General features: G+C 33.0%; 1 protein-coding gene across 3 annotated transcripts; it reads left to right on the top strand.

The window, feature by feature from the left end:
* The first annotated feature begins 95 nt into the window (after positions 1-95).
* On the top strand, positions 96-7359 carry LOC144565224 (serine/threonine-protein kinase D6PKL1-like). Of its 3 annotated transcripts, none has more exons than XM_078314917.1 (4): positions 96-189; positions 2952-3655; positions 4647-4983; positions 6378-6975. In XM_078314917.1, exons 2-4 carry the CDS (start codon positions 3027-3029, stop codon positions 6900-6902), a joined length of 1491 nt encoding a protein of 496 aa, XP_078171043.1. In that variant the 5' UTR covers positions 96-189; positions 2952-3026; the 3' UTR covers positions 6903-6975. The 3 variants fall into 3 exon arrangements, with proteins under 3 accessions (XP_078171043.1, XP_078171044.1, XP_078171042.1); XM_078314918.1 differs by lacking the exon at positions 96-189 and adding an exon at positions 7207-7359 and having other exon boundaries at positions 2897-3655; positions 6378-6905; XM_078314916.1 differs by lacking the exon at positions 96-189 and having other exon boundaries at positions 2899-3655.
* Positions 7360-21692: the final 14333 nt, after the last annotated feature.

Below are 21692 nucleotides of genomic sequence, written 5' to 3'. Positions count from 1 at the left end.
CTTGATTGCTTAAATTGAGTGTACTATTTAGTTCGATACAGTTCTTTCCGGCGCTTCGCGCAATGTTTAATTAGATCTGATTTACAGGTCCTAGGGAATGCGCTTAAACGAGAAATTTAAGGTACTCCATGGCATTTTGGATTCGACGATTATTCCTTCTCTAACTATTGCCTTTGGATTTGGTCCTAGGTTCGTTCCCTAGTTCGATTTCTCGTTTTATTTCCAAGTCATATGAATTAGCGTAATGCCTTGCAGAAGGTCGGATTTTGATGGTGTACCTAAGTTATAATTGGGCTTAATTTTTTTCCCCATTCTTTTTTTTTGGCATTTCGTCTTCCCCTTCTTTCTTATCCTCCCCATAAGTCATTCTGTAGTTTGAAATCTAAACAAGGCGGATCATTCAGAAATACTGTATTTTTGTTTGATGCTGGTCTAATATGCTGTATTGACCACCACTATGTAATGCTCAATTATTGAGTTTGGTACAGTTTAAATGCGTGGTCGTTTCTATTTTTTTTTTTAATATACCGTGGCACCAAATTCTCACTTCTATGGGAAAAATAATATCTGGATAGTTTAATTTTCACTCTAACTCTACTTGTATTTAAATTAATAAATGAATTTATTTATTTATTTATTTTCTGTATTTTGCTATCATGCGTTGATAGTTATGCTCAATTATGCGAAAATGCAATACTGAAATTATGTATTCTTTAAATTTAATAATTGCTAAAGTTGTTCTTCTATTTTTATATATTTTGCTTCCCAAATTTAATCTCTTGACTAGAGATTTTGGCTTGATGATGTAGAGATAACAAAACAACATTCAATAATTTATGCTTTTAATTAACTACTTGCTTTTTGTTTGTAATAATCACTGCTTGTTTTCTATTTATTTAAATATTTATTATTCTTGTCTTTGAAATCCTTCTAGAAGCTTGCATTTTCGTGTTTCTGAAGGGGGGATGATGGCAATTTTCTTTGATTTTATCTGTTTTTGTTCCTCAAGCTATCTTGTCAAAATTACTCTTACACGAGCCATGAATTCGCTTATCATTGACTTAGTTTTGCATAATATCCAGCCTAATTAAGCTTAAAACAATTAAGCACAAATCAAATAAAGTAATTTGCAAATTAATTTGGATAATTTTTTTTAATAAAACCTCTATAGTTATTGATCCTTGATGACAGTTGCTATAGGTACTTTTACATGCCCATATTACCAGTTTCGTAATGTGCCTTACCTGTTATATTAATTACAAGTCAGAAAAAATATACAGAAGATGAAGCGAAGTACAAAAAAGAAAAACAAAACTGAAACAGCAAGCACTACAATGATTACAACTACAGACACCACAACTTGGTATTCTAATCCTAGTTCCCAATCCTACCAGAAGCCCTGACTGGTAGGGCTTTTAAAAGTCAAAACTAAGCCATTTATCTCAAAGCAAAGCAAGTCAGTTTCTTTGTAAACTGTGTATATATATATATATATAGAGAGAGTGACTAATGTGCATTCGTATGCATATGGCCCGATATGCATACGGTCCAAATTTGAAATTTCAAAATCCAAAACGTCGATCCGAGCCGTTCATCTTGTTCTCCATATTAATATGTGCTTGGAGACCAAATTTTACATTTTTCTGAATTTTTTTACTATTTATTAAGCCACTTTTAAAATCGTCGATCCAACGGTGGCTTAACAAAACAATAAAATCAGAAGCCACCGTTGGATCAGCGATTTTCAAAGTGGCTTAATAAATAGTAAAAAAATTCAGAAAAATGTAAAATTTGGTCTCCAAGCATATTTCAATACAGAGATCACATCTAATGGTTCGGATCGACTTTTTGAATTTTGAAAACGAAAAAATAACTTATAAGCATATACCCTCATATGCTTATGTAAGTAGAGTAGCCAACCTCTCTCTCTCTCTCTCTCTCTCTATATATATATATATATATATATAGGAATATGCTAGCATGCTATGCATAGCATAGAGCTCCTCCGTGCAACGCCTTGGATTTCAACTTTTCAAAATCCTAACGGTTGATCCGAACCGTTCATCTTGTTCTCCATATTAATGTGTTTGGGGACCAAATTTTACATTTTTTGGAATTTTTTTACTATTTCTTTAGATTTATTGAAAATCGCTGTTTTCAGCAAATCTGGAACATAAAAAAACAGCGATTTTCAATAAATCTAAAGAAATAGTAAAAAAATTCCAAAAAATGTAAAATTTGGTCCCCAAACACATATTAATATGGAGAACAAGATGAACGGTTCGGATCGACCGTTAGGATTTTGAAAATTCGAAATCCAAGGCGTTGCACGGAGGGGCTCTATGCTATGCATAGCATGCTAGCATATTCCTATATATATATATATATATATATAGAGAGAGAGAGAGAGAGATGAGCTACGGTGAGTTGCGAAGTAAAGCGACTATTTTACTTCACGCTCATATTTTGCGATTTTTAAGTTCAAAACGTCGATCCGAACCGTTCATCTTGTTCTCCATATTGAAATGTGCTTGGAGACCAAATTTTACATTTTTTGGAATTTTTTTACTATTTATTAAGCAATTTTGAAAGTCGCTGATCTGATGGTCCAAAATTTTTTACTGTTTTTTACTGTTCACAGCAAAACATGTAAAATTTAGTCTCCAAGCACATTTCAATATGGATTAAACATCTAACGGTTCGGATCGGTCGTTTGGACTTTCAAAATAAAAAATACGGCGTGAAGTAGAAACGCATTTTACTTCGCAACTCACCGTAGCCCACCTCTATATATATATATATATATATATATATATTTATATATATTTTGGAGGGTGGGGGTGGTTAAGTCAAAAATATGCAATAACTTGTGAAGAACAAGCATGTTGACCTGTTCTACTCTTTGATTTAATAAATCTGACACTCATTTGCTTTCTTTTCCTCTCTACTAGATATATCATCCAATTATCAGGGAGAAGATATTTTCAAAATTCATAGCTCTGTAGGAAAACCTTTCATCGTCTATCATGGCTTCAAAATCACACCCAAATGTGAGTGAACCGGGTCTGACCTCAACTGAGCTAGAAGATCCCAAAGAGAACCAAAACAACAACACAAAAACAAGTGTTGCTTACAGTGAAAACCGTGGTGCTCATGAGAGCACAAAGTCGAGTTTATGCAGCGACCACAGTGAAGAAAGTATGGACAGATCTAGTACAACAACTACAACCAGTGCCATAACAAAGCCTCACAAATCCAATGACCCGAGATGGGAGGCGATCCAGCTGGTACGGGCTCGATACGGGCCACTAGGGCTGGCACACTTCCGCCTCTTGAAGCAAGTCGGGTCCGGCGACATTGGTTCGGTGTACCTCGCTGAGCTTACCAATACTGGTACTGGTATGGTAACTTCTATTTGTAGGTTTGCAATGAAGGTAATGGATAAAGTGGCACTGGCGCAAAGGAAGAAGCTGGTACGGGCACAAACAGAGAGAGAGATACTGCAATGCCTTGACCACCCTTTTTTGCCGACGCTGTATGGCCATTTTGAGACTGAGAAATTTGCATGCCTTGTTATGGAGTTTTGTCCTGGAGGGGATTTACATATGCTTCGGCAGAGGCAGCCTGGGAGGTGCTTTGCCGAATATGCTGCCAGGTTAGATAATTTTTGTTCTGGCTCAGTTTCTGTTGTCCACAGAAGCCTAAAGATTCCATTTTTTGTCCTTAACTGTTCCAATCAGTACCAATTTAAATACATTTGCAGTATAAATATGCAAAGAAAACTCTTCAAGTAATGATTAGAATGAGTAATTTGTTGGATAACTTCAGTAAAGTAGTGACCTGTTCAGGTTGTGCTGCTTTAATTGCAAATCCGGATTTTGTCCACCTTTTGACTGAAAAATGATGGAACAGCTGAAATGTTATAATTTGGAAAATTTAAGGACCAAAAATCATCAATTAAAACTTTGGGAACAAAACTAATACATAGAAGCTATTGCATTGACCACATGGGAACTTCATGATAGTGCTTGTCGTATTTCATAATCTCTTCTTTTGGTTGAAAACTTCAGGTAATGAATGGTATTGAAAAGTAGCTTTTAGTGATAAATATTCTCAAGCCAGTGCATTAAGTTATTTAAACCTAATTTAGCCTGATTTAGTATAATATAGCAATGTGAACCTTAAAAGTTTTTTTTATTAAGCCTCAATAAAGCTTCCACTTGCATAACTAGGTAGTGGCAGCTTGTAAAGTATGTAACTGAACAGGTTGTTAGGCAAGGATATTTTTATTTCTTTTCTCACTATTCTTGAATGACCGCACTTAAGTCTCTTCTGTAGTTTATTTTTTAAAAACCATACAGTATGTTAGTCTTAATTGAAACTTAGTTTAAAGTACTGATGATCATGCAATTACAGTAAAAAATGACTGTTGGTTGAGTTTTGTTCGAGAAACACTTTGAATTTTTTAAAAGCATGCAGTATGTTAGCCTTAATTTAAACTTAGTTTAAAGTACTGTTGATCATGCAATTACAATAAAAAGTTACTGTTGGCTGAGTTTTGATCGAGAAACACTTTGAACATTTTCATGCTGGAATGAAGTATATTGATGTGTACAGCAATTCCTCTTCCATTTTGTCCCCTGTAGGTTCTATGTGGCGGAGGTGTTGCTAGCGCTTGAATATCTCCACATGCTCGGCATAATTTACCGAGATCTTAAGCCAGAAAATGTGTTGGTTAGAGACGATGGGCACATAATGCTCTCCGATTTCGACCTCTCTCTGCACACATCCTTCAGCCCAACTTTGATATGTTCCTCCAACCAAGACTCCAATCAGGCCCCAAATGGGGGCTTATGCGTGCGACCTGCTGGCTGCATTGGGCCTGTTGTGTGTGCGGGCCCCACGGCAACATGTTTTACCCCTGGTTTCTTGTTCTCTCGGTCAAAGAATCACAGACGATCTAAATCTGACATCGCTAACCAGGTATTGTTTTTTGCAAATTATAAATCGTGTTTAGCTTATTACAGATTATTGGAAAAAGGCAAGTGCATAATTCCTTTTAAATTGTGGTTTGAATCTTGATGGAGTTTAATAATGGATTACATTCAAAAAGATAAATCATTTCTTAGCTCCTCGCCTCCATTATCCGCGTCGGTTGGAAAGGAAAGAATATAAGAATCGTAGTTGGAATATATTTTTTTTTTATTTTGGAAGAAACAAGGAAGTGAGAGATAAAAAGAGTTAGCACAAATGTACCAAATAAGTCCCATCTATCCGTAGGGATGTACAATAATTGACTGGTTTCCTAATTATTTTGGATTTATTTTTCAAAGGGCTTGTATGAAATTATATTACATGGCGTTTAGTACCTTTGCCCTTATTTTAACTGTATGAAATTTTATATTAGAGCGCCGTCAAATAATATTGGGAGTCTTTTACAAAATCTTATATTAGACGAAAAGAGGTATTGCAATATTCTCAATTAAAAATGGCAAGTGGTGACTCAAAAGCATTTACTATGGGAAGGTCTGTAAACATTTAAAATTAAGGATGGTACAATCAACCTCCTGTGATGACTGCTCTAATGCTCCTTATTTGATGGCAAAAATCATCTCTTTTTGTGCGATGTTAAGTTGCTCAAAAAGTTTGTCGACCTATTATGTTTATTTCTATTCGATTTATGAAATCATTTTGTTATATTTTTTTATTATGTTTTGCTCATTTTGATATAGATTCAAGGGATGAAAACTATGTTGCATGGATACGGGTACGGGTATCGTGTTGGATACGATACGGGTACAGCGATGCGGCAATTTTAAAAAATCTAGGATACGATACGTTTATTATATATATTATTTTTTATTAATTTATATATTGTATTTAGATAATTATAACTTAAATTAAATTTGTTTAGAAAATAAAGACTTCATATAAGTATATTAAATATTATATTTACTAGAATATAACACATATAATAGTTTGGTGTAGAGGTTAATGATTTTGAATCCCATTTGAGAGGTCCAAGGTTCGAATCCCGCCGCCAGCAGAAAGAAAGAGTTATTTTCTCCAGTCCACAGGAACGGGTGGGTGTCCACGGGCACGGGCACGGCTCGCGGTACACAGGAGCGTATCCAGCCGTGTCCCGACAGTATCGGACGTTTCGGGCCGTATCAGCACGTTTCAACGCAGTATCGGAGACCGTATCAACATGGTAGGAACACGCCAGCTAGTGTATCTGATACGTATCGTGGCCGTGTCAGTGTCGGACACGGGTACGATCACTATCTAGGAGTATCAGGGTAGCATAGGATGAAAATGATTTCTTTTTGATATTTCAACAATTTTTTCAACAAATAAGGATTTCTGTTGGCTTGCAGGTACGTCCTTTCCCTGAGCTGGTGGCTGAACCAACTGATGCTAGATCAATGTCATTTGTCGGGACCCATGAGTACCTGGCTCCCGAGATAATCAAAGGGGAGGGCCATGGTTCGGCCGTTGACTGGTGGACCCTTGGCATTTTCCTTTATGAGCTACTTTTTGGCAAAACACCCTTCAAGGGCTCTGGCAACCGTGCTACCCTCTTCAACGTGGTAGGCCAGCAACTGAGGTTCCCTGATGCCCCTGCAGTTACTTTTGCGGCCCGTGATTTGGTACGGGGACTGCTTGTCAAGGAGCCGCAGCACAGGCTCGGATTCAAGAGGGGTGCCACCGAGATTAAACAGCACCAATTTTTTAATGGAGTAAACTGGGCCTTGATTCGGTGTGCTGCCCCTCCACAGGTGCCTGTTGAGGTGGAGAGAAATTGTGCCTCTACTGGAGATGGTAGTGGAAAAGGGTTTGTGGGGTCCATGAGCCAGAGCGGTGGCTCTGAGCGTAATTACCTTGAGTTCGACTTCTTTTAGGTTGTTAGATATGGTGTAATTTATTTTATGCTTCTAGTTAACTCCTCTACATCTCAATGCAAAGTTTTCCATTTCTCTCTTTTGTTTTAATTCTGTTTCTCCTGTGTACAAAATTCAATTTGCGGTTTTTCTGCGGTTACCGTGACACTATTTGAGATGATTGTTGCTCTTTACTGAAACATATACTGGGGTTTATGAGGGGGTTCCACCATTATTAAACCCACATTTCTTTTCTTTTTTTCTCCTTGGTTTTTCCCTTTTTGAAACTTCTATTAACTTCAGGTCGTTTGATGCTGCAGTTGAGGTGCTGAGAGAGGCCTTTGCGTTTTGAGGTGCAAAGAAATTCTGTGGGGTGGTGTTCTGTAACAAGTTCGGATCAGGTAAGGTACCTGACGGGGTTAGATCCAAATTGTTTAATTTAAGTTAGCATGAACTTTAAAGTGGACCCTTTATATTCCAAAAGGTCCAAAAAAAAAAAAAAAATTGGCTCGTTTTTGACTTGACCTGATGCAGTCAGGTACCGAAGAGAATATTCTTCCATTTTTTATCATGATGAAATGTAACTATATTCAAATTTGATTTCTTCTCTTTCTTTTTCAAGATGAAATGTAAATTAAATTTATTAATCAGTTGGTATTTTCATTTTGCATTTCAAAAGTTGTTTTCTTTTATGTATCAATCTGGCGGTTCTGCTGTTATGTTTGGTCTTAATACATATGACTAACCACCAAATACACATTTCCCTTCAAGTTGAGAATTTATTATGTTTCCCTTTTAACCTTTTCACAGTTAAAACTATCTGACTGGGGTTCTATATGAAGAATCTCATTTCAGTGGTATCAGACGACTCACTTTGTGATTTCAAAGAATCAGCTTTGTTGACGTCCTTCGGCAAATCTACATTTTCATTGTTCAATCTATTTTTAACTTCTTATTTAGCTTACACTACTCGTATATTCTCTCTCTCATTTGAATAATACATTTGGCACGTCTAACACGCAATGGAAACTTTTTTTTTTTTTTTATAAAGGTTAGAGCTCAAGCTACTTAACTATTTAATATTTACGAGGATTTTTTTCATTTGGAGTTTCGAACTTAGACCTTTCACGCAGAGAGTATTATTTTTGCTACTAGACTAAACACTGGTTCTCAAAACACAATGAAACTTTTAAAATGATAAAAAATTTCTTTTATTACGCTGAAAATATTTTCACATAGCAGCTAATTGTATCGTTATCTATTATACTTGTTTTTAGTATTTCAAAATATATTGGAATTATATCATATTAAAATTCAACATTTTTTCAACATATATTTTTTGTTGTGGAAGTCGGAAAAAATAGTCTTATAAAAACAAAATACCGCATAATACCATGAAAATAATTTTGCATAAACTAAACCGCTCATTGCAACCGTTTTACCGTGTGATGGAATATAGCAGCCAAATTTATTATCTAAATAATAAATTTGGCATTTTTCTTGTTTCTGGTACCTCGATGTACAACGTAGTGAGTAAATGATTATACGGAATAGAAGCATGTTTTGGTTACGCACGGCATGGTGTACATTCATTCGACAAACCAAAAGTGTTACTTCCGCAAATACACTATAAGATGTGGATTTTTCACTTTTCGTCAAGGTCAGCTCAGATCAAGCGTCCGATCTGAGATCTGGACATATTCTTCCTACCAAATGAAAACCCCACAAACCAAACTTTAGGTTCAGACCTTCCATAATTTCCGAAATTTTTATTAATAGAAAATTAATTAAATAAATATTCATAATGAAGAATGAATCTGAGTTTTTTCGAGATATAGAAAAAACGTGATAGTTTATAACGGTCAGAATTAGCAATACTAATCACCGTGCTTATTAATTAACTTAAAAAAAAATTCTGACCGTGATTGATAATCACGTATATATTGATATGGGACAAAAGATGCATGCCTGGACGTGATTATCAATCACGGCCAAATTTTTTTTTTAATTAATAAGTTCGATCGTTAATTTATCGTTAATTCTAGCCGTGATAGACTATAACGTCCAGATGACGTTATAAACTATCACATTTTTCCTATATCTCGAAAAAACTCAAATTCGTTATCTATTATGAATATTTATTTAATTAATTTTCTATTAATAAAAATTTCGGCCATAATTTTGTATCTCATAACACGTGGTAAACACCTTGGATCCAGTTTATTAATATTAGTCATCACACCCTAATGTTGCCATGATATCACGTCATGGTATTTTGTGATATCCTGGTTGAGCAGCCTAAACAAACAGCGACGGAAGCTACAAAGAAAACGAAAGGATAACACCGAAAAATGAGAATGACAGGGTATCTAATTAAGAACGCAACTCTGAAAAGCACAATAATTATAACAGATGTTACTGAGATGATACCAGCAGAGAGTTGTGTTGGTATTAGGAAGGCATATGTCAATAACACCGAAAAATGAGAATGACAGGGTATCTAATTAAGAACGCAACTCTGAAAAGCACAATAATTATAACAGATGTTACTGAGATGATACCAGCAGAGAGTTGTGTTCCAGTAAAGGTTGTGTACTAGCAAAAGGAAAAACATCCTCAACAAATCTCACATTTCTACTCACAAAAATTTTGTTGGTTGGCACATGAAGAAGTTGTTGGAGCCATGTGAGCTCCATACAAGCAATCCCCCTGCCACTAACACGCATCATATGCAAACCAGGTGCAAAACAAAATCCATCAAACCAAAAGTCTTCCCAGATCACATTACCTTCCTTACCACAAAGCATCCGCTGCCTTTACCTCCTCTCACCGAGCCGACTTGTTTCACAAATGCAAATACACAACCCGAATGGAGAAAAGCAATGGCCGACGAACTTAGTGCTTTAGCTCAAAACGGCACATGGGATCTTGTTCCTCTTCCACCCGATCGCCATGTTATTGGATGTAAATGGATTTATAAAATCAAGAAAAAGTCGGATGGTTCGATTGAGCGTTTCAAAGCCCGCCTAGTTTCCAAAGGTTATACTGAAGAGGAGGGTGTTGACTATCATGAAACTTTTAGTCCCGTGGTCAAACCCACTACTATTCGATTGATTCTTTCTCTAGCCACAACTCATGGATGGGACATTCGCCAATTAGATGTAAACAATGCTTTTCTCCATGGTGATCTTGATGAAAGTGTTTACATGACTCAACCACCCGGTTTTTCGGATCCTCAACATCCTACACATGTATGCCGACTCAAAAAGGCGTTGTATGGTCTCAAACAAGCGCCTCGCGCATGGTTCCACAAACTTGCATCCGCTCTTATCTCGCTCGGATTCAAAGCCTCACATTCCGACCCTTCTCTTTTCTTCTCTACTTCTTCTTCTTCCATCACGATTGCTCTTGTATATGTTGATGATATCATCATTACAAGTTCACTCAAAAATCATGTCTTCTCTCATCACTTCACTTGCCTCCCAATTTTCCCTCAAAGATCTTGGTCCCTTGCATTACTTCCTAGGGATTCAAGTAACACAAACACCAAGTGGCATGCATCTTTCTCAACCAAGTTACATTCAAAGCCTTCTCATAAAGTCTAAAATGGATGGCGCCAAACCATGTGCTTCACCCATTTCTCCCACCGATTCTCTTTCCAAACACAAAGGCACTCCCATGACCGACCCTCATCTTTATAGGAGTACGGTTGGTGCTCTCCAATACGCCACCATTACAAGACCCGACATTGCTTATGCCGTGAACAAAGTTTCTCAATTTATGCACTCTCGAACCGAGGAGCATTGGCATGTTGTCAAAAGAATCTTGCGCTATCTCAAAGGAACAATTCATCATGGCCTTGCTATTAACAAAAACTCATCTCTCCAATTACATGCCTACACGGATTCCGATTGGGCAGGTTCTCTTTATGACCGCCGCTCAACGTCCGGTTTTTGTGTATTTCTTGGCTCAAATCTTCTCTCTTGGAGCTCAAAGAAACAACAAACGGTGTCTCGCTCAAGTACCGAAGCCGAATATCGTAGCATGGCAATTGCTTGTATGGAGCTCACATGGCTCCAACAACTTCTTCATGAACTTCGGGTCCCTTTCCCTTCCACCCCGGTTCTATGGTGTGATAATCTAGGAGCTACCTTCCTTGCATCCAATCCGGTCTTTCATGCCCAGACGAAGCATATAGAAATTGATTTTCATTTTGTTCGCGAGAAGGTTGCCTCAAAAGAATTATCGGTTAAGTTCATTTGTTCCAAGGATCAATTAGCCGACATTTTCACCAAAGCTCTACCATCTCCACGGCTATCACTGTTACGATCCAAGCTGCACATTCTTTCATCCGACTGCTCCACTTGAGGGGGGTATTAGGAAGGCCGTTAGTGTAGACTGTTAGGATTGTAACAGAAACAGTTATATGGATTAGTTAGCTTGATTAGTTAGTAGACAGTTAGTGATAACTGAATTCTTATAATTTCGCTTATATAAGCAGCTATAAACAGTGATGTAAATTCATGAAAGAAAATAAAGATTTCATTCCTTCTACTTCTCTCTCTCTCTTTACCAGTATCTCAAAACTCTAATAGTTGGGGTCTATGAAAACCACTGTCGCCACTGCTAGGATTGTCCTTGTTAAATATATGAACTAAAGTGAGGAAACGTATCCGAATCAACGTATCCTTTGTGCATGTGAGACACTGCTAGGATTGTCCTTGTTAAATATATGAACTAAAGTGAGAAAAAGTATCATTTGTGCATGTGAGACAGTGAGAGCGTTAGAGCATCTCTAATTCAGCAATTGAAATTAATTATTAAATAACAATTATGAAAATTTTAAAAACTAAGCAATTCACTCCTACATTGGTACAATCAACCAAACAATTAATAATTAAACACTTGGCTAATAAAAATTAAACATTTGGCCAACTTATCTTTAGAAAATGATTTCTTATTAAGCAATTCTTTCCAATAATTGTTAAATAAGTAATAGCCATACAACCTAACAATTACAAAAACATTTGACACATCAACATAAGCAATCCATAAGCAATCACCGTTGGAGATGCTCTTACCAATTTAATTCTTCCGTCATAACCAATGTTCTTTAAACCGTCTCATTTTTTTGGCATTCATCAAAGTTATTCACGCACTTATCTAATGAGATAAGAAAAAATGGATTCAGAATGCTTGATATTTCAGAGACCAAATCATTTTCAGTCAAATAAATGGTCATGTCTGGTTCTACTGTTTTGTTAAATCACTATTGGGATCAACGATTTTCAAAGTGACTTAATAAATAGTAAAAAGTTTTAAAAAAACGTAAAATTGATCTCTAAATACATTTTAATATAGAAATCATATCTAATAATTTGGACTTTAAAAATTGAAAAACAACTTAGTTGCACGGGACCTAAACCGGCCGATTGATGTCATAATTTATGCAGATAATTTAGATCCACGAAACCGATTATTATATTAAATTCTAAATCATTCGCATGAATCTCAAAACATATTGATTGGTTTGATACCGATTTCAATAAAATTTATCTAAAACTTTATGGAAAATATTAAATTCCGTGTAACTTAAGAGGGTCAAACAAGTATAAAACAAAATCCTGGTGAGTTAAAGAAAGTTCAAAACTGTTCTGTTCTAATAGAAGTGAAGTTCGACTTTTAAACTATGAGAATCAAATACTTATTGAAGAGTCAATTATATAAATTTTTTATATTAAATATAAGAGTTAAATTTACCGACAAATAGTATCTTATTTTAAAATATATTAAAATTTATATTTATATATAAATAATAAATTTTGAAAATAAATACGAGTAAATTTACTCCATTTGTATGCTCTAAATCCGCCACTGCATCCGTAAGACTCTGTTCGGCTGCGTTACTGTTCCTGTGAGAACTGAACTTTTTTTCTCACAAAAACAATATTTTTCAGTTCAATTTCTATGCCTATACTCATTCTCAACTAGAGGCCGAACAAGTCCTAATTAGTAATCCCAAAACAAAATCTGTTTCAGAGGAAATAAGACACAGAAACCGGATTCCAGACGCTCAGAATTCTCTCCTTTTCTTTTTTACTTTCTCATGGAATTTTCACTTTCTTTAGGAAAGGCAAGTCAAAGCACCCAATTAAATGCCACGTGACTTAGTATGGTTTCTTGTTTCTTCTCTGGATACCACGTGCCTGGTCGTGGCCATAGCTTGCCAAAATTGAAAAAGCAGCAGCACAGTTGAGAATTAAAAAAATGAAAAAGGTTTCTGCCCCACTTCGTTGTTGTATAATAATTAATATTAAATAAAATTGTAATAATCAGTCTGTAATATATTTTAAGTAATAAAACACTAATATTATTGACTTAGTCGAAATCGATTAAAAAAAAATTCACTATTGATTTTTTCCGTTCTTGACATTTTTGCTATTAATATTTCGGTTCAGTACTTAATCAAATTCTATTCAATTAAAACTTATAAACTGAATAATAACATTATTAAGCTGAATATTAAATGTTTTACACATAATTGCAATATTGAATGCATACTTTTCTACAATAGCAAAAGAGCAACAATTATAAGTGACCTTATAAAAAACATAACAAATTAAACAAGTAAGCATCACTCGGATGTCCGAACTTTTTATTAATCGGAAATTTTTCAAATTTAAAATCAGAAAAAAAAATTAAATATCTCAGCTCGTAAGCAAAATGTTAAAAACTATGACATACACAATGGACACCATAGTCTATGGAGTCTAGACTGCACTTTGATTTTAAGGCCACGAATAGTTTACGGTTGCTGCTGATCGGACACCATAGTTTACGACGTTTTGTCTATGAGATACTTAAATATATTTTTTTTCCAATTTTTAAATTTATTTTATTTTATTTTCTATTAATAAATAAATTCGGCTCGGTGGTCCGTGCATAGAAAGAAAATTGGAAACATAAATAGTTGTAAGTCTGTACCATAATAGTATAATACCATTCCATTCAAGCTTTTAGCATATATTAATATAAATAAAGGTCAATAAATATTACTTGAGAGCTTTGAAAGCAACTTCATTTCACCCCCAAAAGTCTTTGATTAATTGATGGCATGAATAAGACGAGTCAATCTTTATCTTGATGACGCATCCTCTTTGCTTTTTATCTTTTCGTCTAATTTGTATTAATATTCCCTCTTTGCTCCTTTCTTTGTCGCTTTCTCATCAAAACCAAAATACAAACCTTCAATCAAACTGGCACATGGTTCTCGTTAACCTAAAAGAGTCCAGACTGTGACTCTCTTGGTGCACAAAAGTCCGAATTCGTATCCTCTGCATTAACTCAAAAAGGAATCTTTTGAATTAATACATCTGGACCGTCCGATTATCTTTAAGATTCGTGCAAATTAAATCCGCACTAATATTAACGGCCCATATCTATAAACTCAAAAGATGCTATTATGAGTTAATGCAGACGATGCGGCTGTCTTTCCCTGGTGACAAAAAAAAAGTGATATTGCTTTTGTACCGAACGTACGTAAACGAATGTTTTGGTCTACCAAAAAGAAAATTGGGCTAATTTGGTGACCATAATAATTAATTAATCAAACTGTTCACAAACTATTACATAGCTTAGATGGTTAATTTGTGGAGTGAGTCTATGGTAATATGCATATCACGGGTTGTTACCGTGCTACGGCTCTATATTAGAGTTTTCAAATCTTAACAGTCGATCCGAACTGTTCATCTTGTTCTCCATATTAATATGTGTTTGGAGATCAAATTTTATATTTTTTGAAAAAATTTTACTATTTTTTTAGATATTTAGAAAATCACTTGATCTGAAAATTATGGACCATCCAAAAACAGTGATTTTCAATAAATTTCAAAAAATAGTAAAAAAAATTTCAAAAAATGTAAAATTTTGTCTCCAAACACATATTAATATGGAGAACAAGATGAACGGTTCGGATCGACCGTTAAGATTTGAAAACTCGAATATAGAGCCGTAGCACAGTTCCAAATCGTGATATGCATATTACCATAGACTCACTCTAATTTGTGTATCGAATTGATTGCGATTTTACAAATCAATAATTTGGAAAATTAAAAATGCGATTAAATTTATCATGCTGGTGATTAAATAAATATAATGTTATATTAAATTAGTATTAAACAAAATATTATATTAAATATAATATAATATAATATTAGTTTAAATATTATATTTGTATTAAATCAAATAATAGTTTAAATCATTACTTATTTTATTCCCTCCATCACTATTTCAAATATACATTTCAATTTTCAAACAATATTTTTACTAACCCAAAAAGCTATAGTTTAAATAAATATAAGGTCATTTTGTATTGAGTCTAAAATTTAGTGCATAATTATATATGAATTCAAGTTATCCTGGAGCATAAAAACATCACTGTACTTGATCTTTCAAGTAACAACTAACAAGATTATTTGCCTACGCTGCCAAAAAAAGAAAAAGAAAATTAGATTATTTTAGAGTGTCTACTTTGACTATCTATTTTTTGAGGTTTCACACGTTATAATTTAATGGGATGATTGAGAGTCTGAGAGAATATTGGACTGCTTTTATTTAGTAATTATTCATTTAAAGTCATCATTATTATGATTATTACTTCTTAATTAAATTCTACATATTAAATTCTCACATTTACATGACACATTAATATTCAAAAGAGTATGACTAATATAACATCAGTGTCATTTCAGTCTATATAACACCAACTCCAAAACCTATCAAATCGAGTTCAAATGGTGAATCCAAACCGTTCAAACCGATCTACTTCATTAGTTGTGCGTTTACATGTAAAATTTATAAGTTTTTAAGTTTATTTGGTATCAAGTCAAGCGGTCAAATGTGTGAGTTTTTAAGTTAATTTTAATACATTTATTTTTCAATTTTTTTACCGCTTGATTTGATAATAAAATAACTCGAAAATATAAAAAGTTTGCATGTAAATGCATCACTCATAAAGTAAATTAGTTTGAACGGTTTGGATTTATCATTTGAACTCAATTTGATAGATTTTGAAGTTAGTGTTATATAGACTGAAATGACGCTGATGTTATATTAGTCATACTCTATTCAAAATATTTTCTATTATATTAATAATTTTTAATTATATAAAAGTAAACTATATACAATACATAATTATTTTAAATATAAATTCAACTTTAAATTAATAAACTTATAGTACATATTTAAAATTCAACTGAAAAATTCTTATATACGAATATTTGAAGTTAAAGACTCCGACCTTTCTATTTTATTTTATTTTTTAAATAAAAAAACTCTCGTTCTTTCCAAAAAAAAATGTCCTTCGTGCAATATTAGGTCATGCAGGCCACTAAAAAATTCGATTTAAGAAAAGAGAAAAAAAAAAAAACCGACACGCACAGCCACGAATATATTCCTTGGTAGGCATTTGTTAGAGAGCACTGCATTTGTTGGAGAGTACTGTTAACCAATCTCCAATCTATCACAAATTTGATTCGTTCTTCTGTCTTCTTTATTTGTTTGCAAACTGAAAATGCTACTCAAAAGCATCATTACAAACACATTAGCTAATAAATTGATGACAGTGATTTTCTAGCACGATCAGTGACGGAGTTATATTGAATCAAAAATAGATAATTATTTATTTTTGAATTTTGAAAACAATGTATAAGTTTATGTATAATCGGGTTATTATTGTTTATTTATGAAAATCTAGGGTCTGAGTTGGTTAATCACAACAGTTTGTAACTTGCTATTATATCTGAAAAAAAATTTATCCACCTCTAATGAAAATTCTGAGTATGCTTCTAAGCGTGATATGAACTGGAATATAGCAAGAAATCGAACATTGTGGTGCTGAAATTGCATATTTCTAGGTGCTTTTAATAAGGAGTAGAATATCTAATACTAATAAGAGACTTTTAATGTATTGGTTTAGTGAAAAATAAACATGGTCTTTAATGTGTGAGATTATGAATTCCAAATTCAGATGGGATGATTTTTGTTGTTGTAATAATATGAGTATTAAAATAGTTGAATAGTTTGACCTCCAATCTTTTCTGAAAGAAGAATATCTAACCCTAATACTAATATAGTGAATATACTAGTGTAAATTGCGGTAAGTTAAAAGGTTTCATTTTTTTATTTTTTTTTTGAAAATCTTCGCAGAAGCTGTAAAGTCGTGAGGGGGAATCGAACTCTCAATCTTTGAGTACAACAACCCTAAGATTTTTTCCTAGCCAATTGTGCTACCTCTCCTAAAATGTTTCATTTTCAATTAAAAGATTTCAACGGTTTTGATTCATCATTTGAAGTCAATTCGATAAACTTTTTTAGTTGTGCTCATCAACTTCTCTTAGTGAGCACATTACTCTCTAACTTTGCTCTATATATGTATGCATGTATATATGTCTATTATTAAAATTGATGATGGTGACTTTATTATTTTTTTACAATTAAAAATTCGAGTTCAAAGTTCAACACATATTAAAAATAAATAAAATGGTAGTACGATGCTTATGCCTATGAACTTATTTTATAAGAAAGGCATATATTTCTTCTGTATTGTACAAAAATCATTATATAAATTGATGTCTACAAATTAATTGCAACGGTCAAATTTAATAGATATACAGAGAGAGTCAACTCAAATATATTTAAGATTTGTTTTCCATAACTCAAATAATTTAGGAAATACAAAGAGCACCAACATTTTTTTATAAATAGAAGAATTTTAGACAGGTCAACGGATACGATACAGATTAGATGAAGACATTTTTATATCCGTGTCTATTATGATAACGAAAAAAACTTTACCCTGATATGTTTTTTTAAATACGATACGGATCGAGTAAACAAATAAAAAAGTATCATTGACATTTCAATTTGTGTTTTTGATAAAATATTTTTCAAAACAAGAAAAAAAGAAAAAAAATAATAATGAATACAACTAATTTGTATTATGAAAATTTAATAAAATATAAAATTTTATTGTATCATGTATCATCTTCATACAAATATATATTTCTATGGAGGTGGGCTATGGTGAGTTGCGAAGTAAAACGCGTTTCTACTTCACGCCGTATTTTTATTTTGAAAGTCCAAACGATCGATCCGAACCGTTAGATGTTTAATCCATATTGAAATGTGTTTGGAGACCAAATTTTACATTTTTTGGAATTTTTTTACTATTTATTAAGCATTTTTGAAAATTGCTGTTTTGCTGTGAACAGTAAAAAACAGTAAAATTTTCTGGACCATCAGATCAGCGACTTTCAAAATTGCTTAATAAATAGTAAAAAAATTCCAAAAAATATAAAATTTGGTCTCCAAGCACATTTCAATATGGAGAACAAGATGAACTGTTCGGATCGACGTTTTGAACTTAAAAATCGCAAAATATGAGCGTGAAGTAAAATAGTCGCTTTACTTCGCATCTCACCGTAGCCCACCTCTATTTCTATGTATAATTTTATTTTTAAAAATTATCTTATACAGAAATAGATAAAATAATAAAAAAAACTAATTACCTTTATCTATATCCATTAAGCTAACAAAAAAATCTTATCCTTACTCGTATTTTCAATAGAAATAGGATAAACGAGTAAAAGAATGCCATTAACGCCCCTCATCTTTCATAGAATTTTTATCGATGCAAAAGAAATTATTTTTTTCTCCGCTGCTCTGACTTGACTTGACTCCTTGTTTGGAAATTACTTGTATACTTTCTTGGAAGCCGTGCTTTCATTTAAAATCCGGCTCCTAGAAAAGTTTGACCAATCGGAAAGAAAATAAGAAAATATTTTGAATTGATAGAAATTTTACTGATTTACAAATTTGAATCGGTAAAATTTTTACCTCTGTATTTGTAAAAATCTGTTGGTACTTTTTTATTTCTCTTTTTTCATTTTTAATATTTTTAGGAGAAATGTTCTGGTACCCTGAGTCATCACATCTAAGTGCGTCTCCCGAGTAGTTTAACAGAAAAAAAACTTCCAATGTTGTCTAACTTTCATTTCCAGCTCTAATATTAAAACATTTAAACTATGTTTATAACATTTTACAATGCTACTTGTAAGCATTTAAATCTCTGTCTGAAAGCATTAAAATTCTAAATCTGCATAGTTTTAACTCCGAACTATTTTTGCCTTCAAGCCAAAAACGGAAAAATTCATTTCACCCACTTTTTTTTATTTTTACTCTGATCATTATAATTTATTTTCCAGATGATCCGTGAAGAATTTTACGAATCTAAAAATACAAACATTTTCTATTCGATTTTATCTTTCAAATAAGATCCATGAAGAAATATTTTTGAGTAATTTTAAAGTCATTTGTCTTTTTTAAAGTAAAACTCATGAGCACTTTAAATTTTCAAATTTTTAAATATCGGTCTACAACCATTAAAATTTTCAAGGCTTTGTATATGAGGTTTATATGCTTTGTAAATGCAGTGTTGTTGTTGAGGTTTATATGCTTTGAAATGTTATTGTTGAGGTTTTAATTCTTTGTACATGATGTTTATATGCTTTGTAAATGCAGTGTTATTGTTGAGGTTTATATGTTTTGAAATGTTATTGTTGAGGTTTTAATTCTTTGTACATGAGGTTTATATGTTTTATTCTAGAGATTTAAAGTATTTGTTAGTGAGGTTTATATGCTTGTACATGAGGTTGCTTGTGAACAGAGGTTTAAATTATTTTGAAGCAAAATTAAAAAAAAAAAACTGAAAGTCACAAAGATTTAAAGTGATAAAAAAAATTACGACACAAATATAACTCGAAAATTATTCTTCATGGATCTCATTTGAAAGAGAAAATCGGATAAAAAACGTTCATAATTTTAGTTTCGCAAAATTTATCACGGATCGTCGAGAAAATGGATGAGAATGATCAGAGAAAAAATAAAAAAAAAAGTGGGTAAAATGAATTTTTCTGTTTTTGGCTTGAAAATAAAAGTAGTTAGGAATTAAAACTATACAGATTTAAAATTTTAATGCTTGCAAACAGAGGTTTAAATGCTTGCGAGTAGCATTGTAAAATGTTATAAACAGAGTTTTAAATGTTTGGATATTTGCACTGAAAATAAAAGTTAAATAACATTGAAAACTTTTATGTTAAACTACTTGAGAGATACGCTCGATAATTTTGTTTGGGATACAATTATCATGCTCCTATTTTCAGAGATAAAAAAAAATTCTCGTTACCGCTGTCAAAATTAAAAAGGCAAAAATCTTCTAAATCGTGACGATAAAGGAAATGTATAACGAGTTCTCTTCATATCTTTCGATTGGTGCGAAGCTATATGCATTACGAAAACCGCATAGTAAACCCGCAACAAACTTTAAAAAAGAGAGTAATTGCAGTGATCCTTCACAGTCAATTTTTATGAAGCAATTGCAGTGTTGAAAGGTCAATCAATTTCAGAAGATTCTCTAAATCCAAAATTAAGAATAATTATATTAAGTGCTTGTGATCTATATTTGTTAAATCCAAAATAATGTATTAACTTCAAATAGAAAAAAAAAATTAATCTAAACAAGTAACACTACGAAGTGAGCTAGGCAATTGTATTATCTATGCCTGACTTTTTAAGGATGTAGGCAATTGTCACTAGTTGTTTTGCACCGGGGTAATTTATTTTTTTATAGAGATCTAACCTTTTAATATGTTTCTCATTATCAGAACTTAAATGATTTTTTTATCTTAGAGGCTAGTTTAGCATATTGACATTTTAAATGAGCGCTTTTAGCTTACATGGAAAACGTAATGTCAATTGTTTTGGAATGAGTATTTTTTTCTTCTTCTAAAATCTGAGTAGGTTTGAAAGAATGATGGACATTTACGCTGTGTTTCACAAACGCAACACAAAGAGGAAGGAAGAATTCAAGCGCGGCTCTCCTCGCTACAGTGAAATTTACACCTCGATTTAGGAGTTATGAATTTTGAAACTTTATACAACACCTTCTTCTCGCCACAGGAGCGCGTTCCTCTCCTTCTCTCTCTGATTACCTTCTTCTGGAGCGGATGAGCGACGTGGTATACTGCATTCCCGTCCTCTTCCTCTCGTTCTCGTTCCTGTTCCTTTTATTTAATGAAAAAGTCGATGTGCGAAATCTCAATGAAAAATTTTATTTGAATATCACTTAATTAATTGTGTTGTTTGCCCCTTACTCTCTTCAAATAAAGAAAAAAAATTATCGTACAGTAAACATAAAGACAACTAGACAAGTACCAAGTACGTAAAAGACTTGTGCACCGACAAGTTCTGTAACTTGTATTGGACAATGGACAGGTAGCATTCAAGATAAAATAATAAAGGAGAGATGCTGTACAAGATGATGCAGGAAGCAGGAGCTGATGTAGAGTAGGTAGGGGTTAGAGTTGTTCAAGTTGCATTTTTTGTTTGGTTTAAAGTTCATACCTTTTTTTTTTTGAGAAAAATTAAAGTTCATACTTGTTCTAGTTTGTTCTCGTCGAATTTATATGATGGGTTTTAGATTGGGTTCGGATCTCCCAAAGTAACTCAATTTTTTAGTTTAGACATGTCCAGTGTCTGTTCGGAGATAGCGCACAGGAGCGGACCTAGGATTTTTATCGAGGCGGCAAAAAAAATATCAAATTTGATTTAAATATTTTATTGGATTTAAACTCATTAACTAATTCGGTACTCGATAAAAAAATAATGTTTTGATTTATATTTTCCAATACCCTGACTTAAATTTCTAATGCTATAACTTATAATTAATATTACCAATTATAATTCAAAAAATTT

This window comes from Carex rostrata, chromosome 14, assembly GCF_964058835.1.
Source record: "Carex rostrata chromosome 14, lpCarRost1.2, whole genome shotgun sequence".
Classification (NCBI taxonomy): domain Eukaryota; kingdom Viridiplantae; phylum Streptophyta; class Magnoliopsida; order Poales; family Cyperaceae; genus Carex; species Carex rostrata.
This window is presented reverse-complemented; position numbering and strand designations above follow the sequence as displayed.

Coding starts and splice junctions, on each gene's coding strand:
- LOC144565224 (XM_078314918.1), top strand. CDS start 3,027: ATGGCTTCAAAATCACACCCAAATGTGAGTGAACCGGGTCTGACCTCA. Junction 3,656..4,646: donor TTTGCCGAATATGCTGCCAG/GTTAGATAATTT, acceptor TGTCCCCTGTAG/GTTCTATGTGGCGGAGGTGT. Junction 4,984..6,377: donor AATCTGACATCGCTAACCAG/GTATTGTTTTTT, acceptor GTTGGCTTGCAG/GTACGTCCTTTCCCTGAGCT.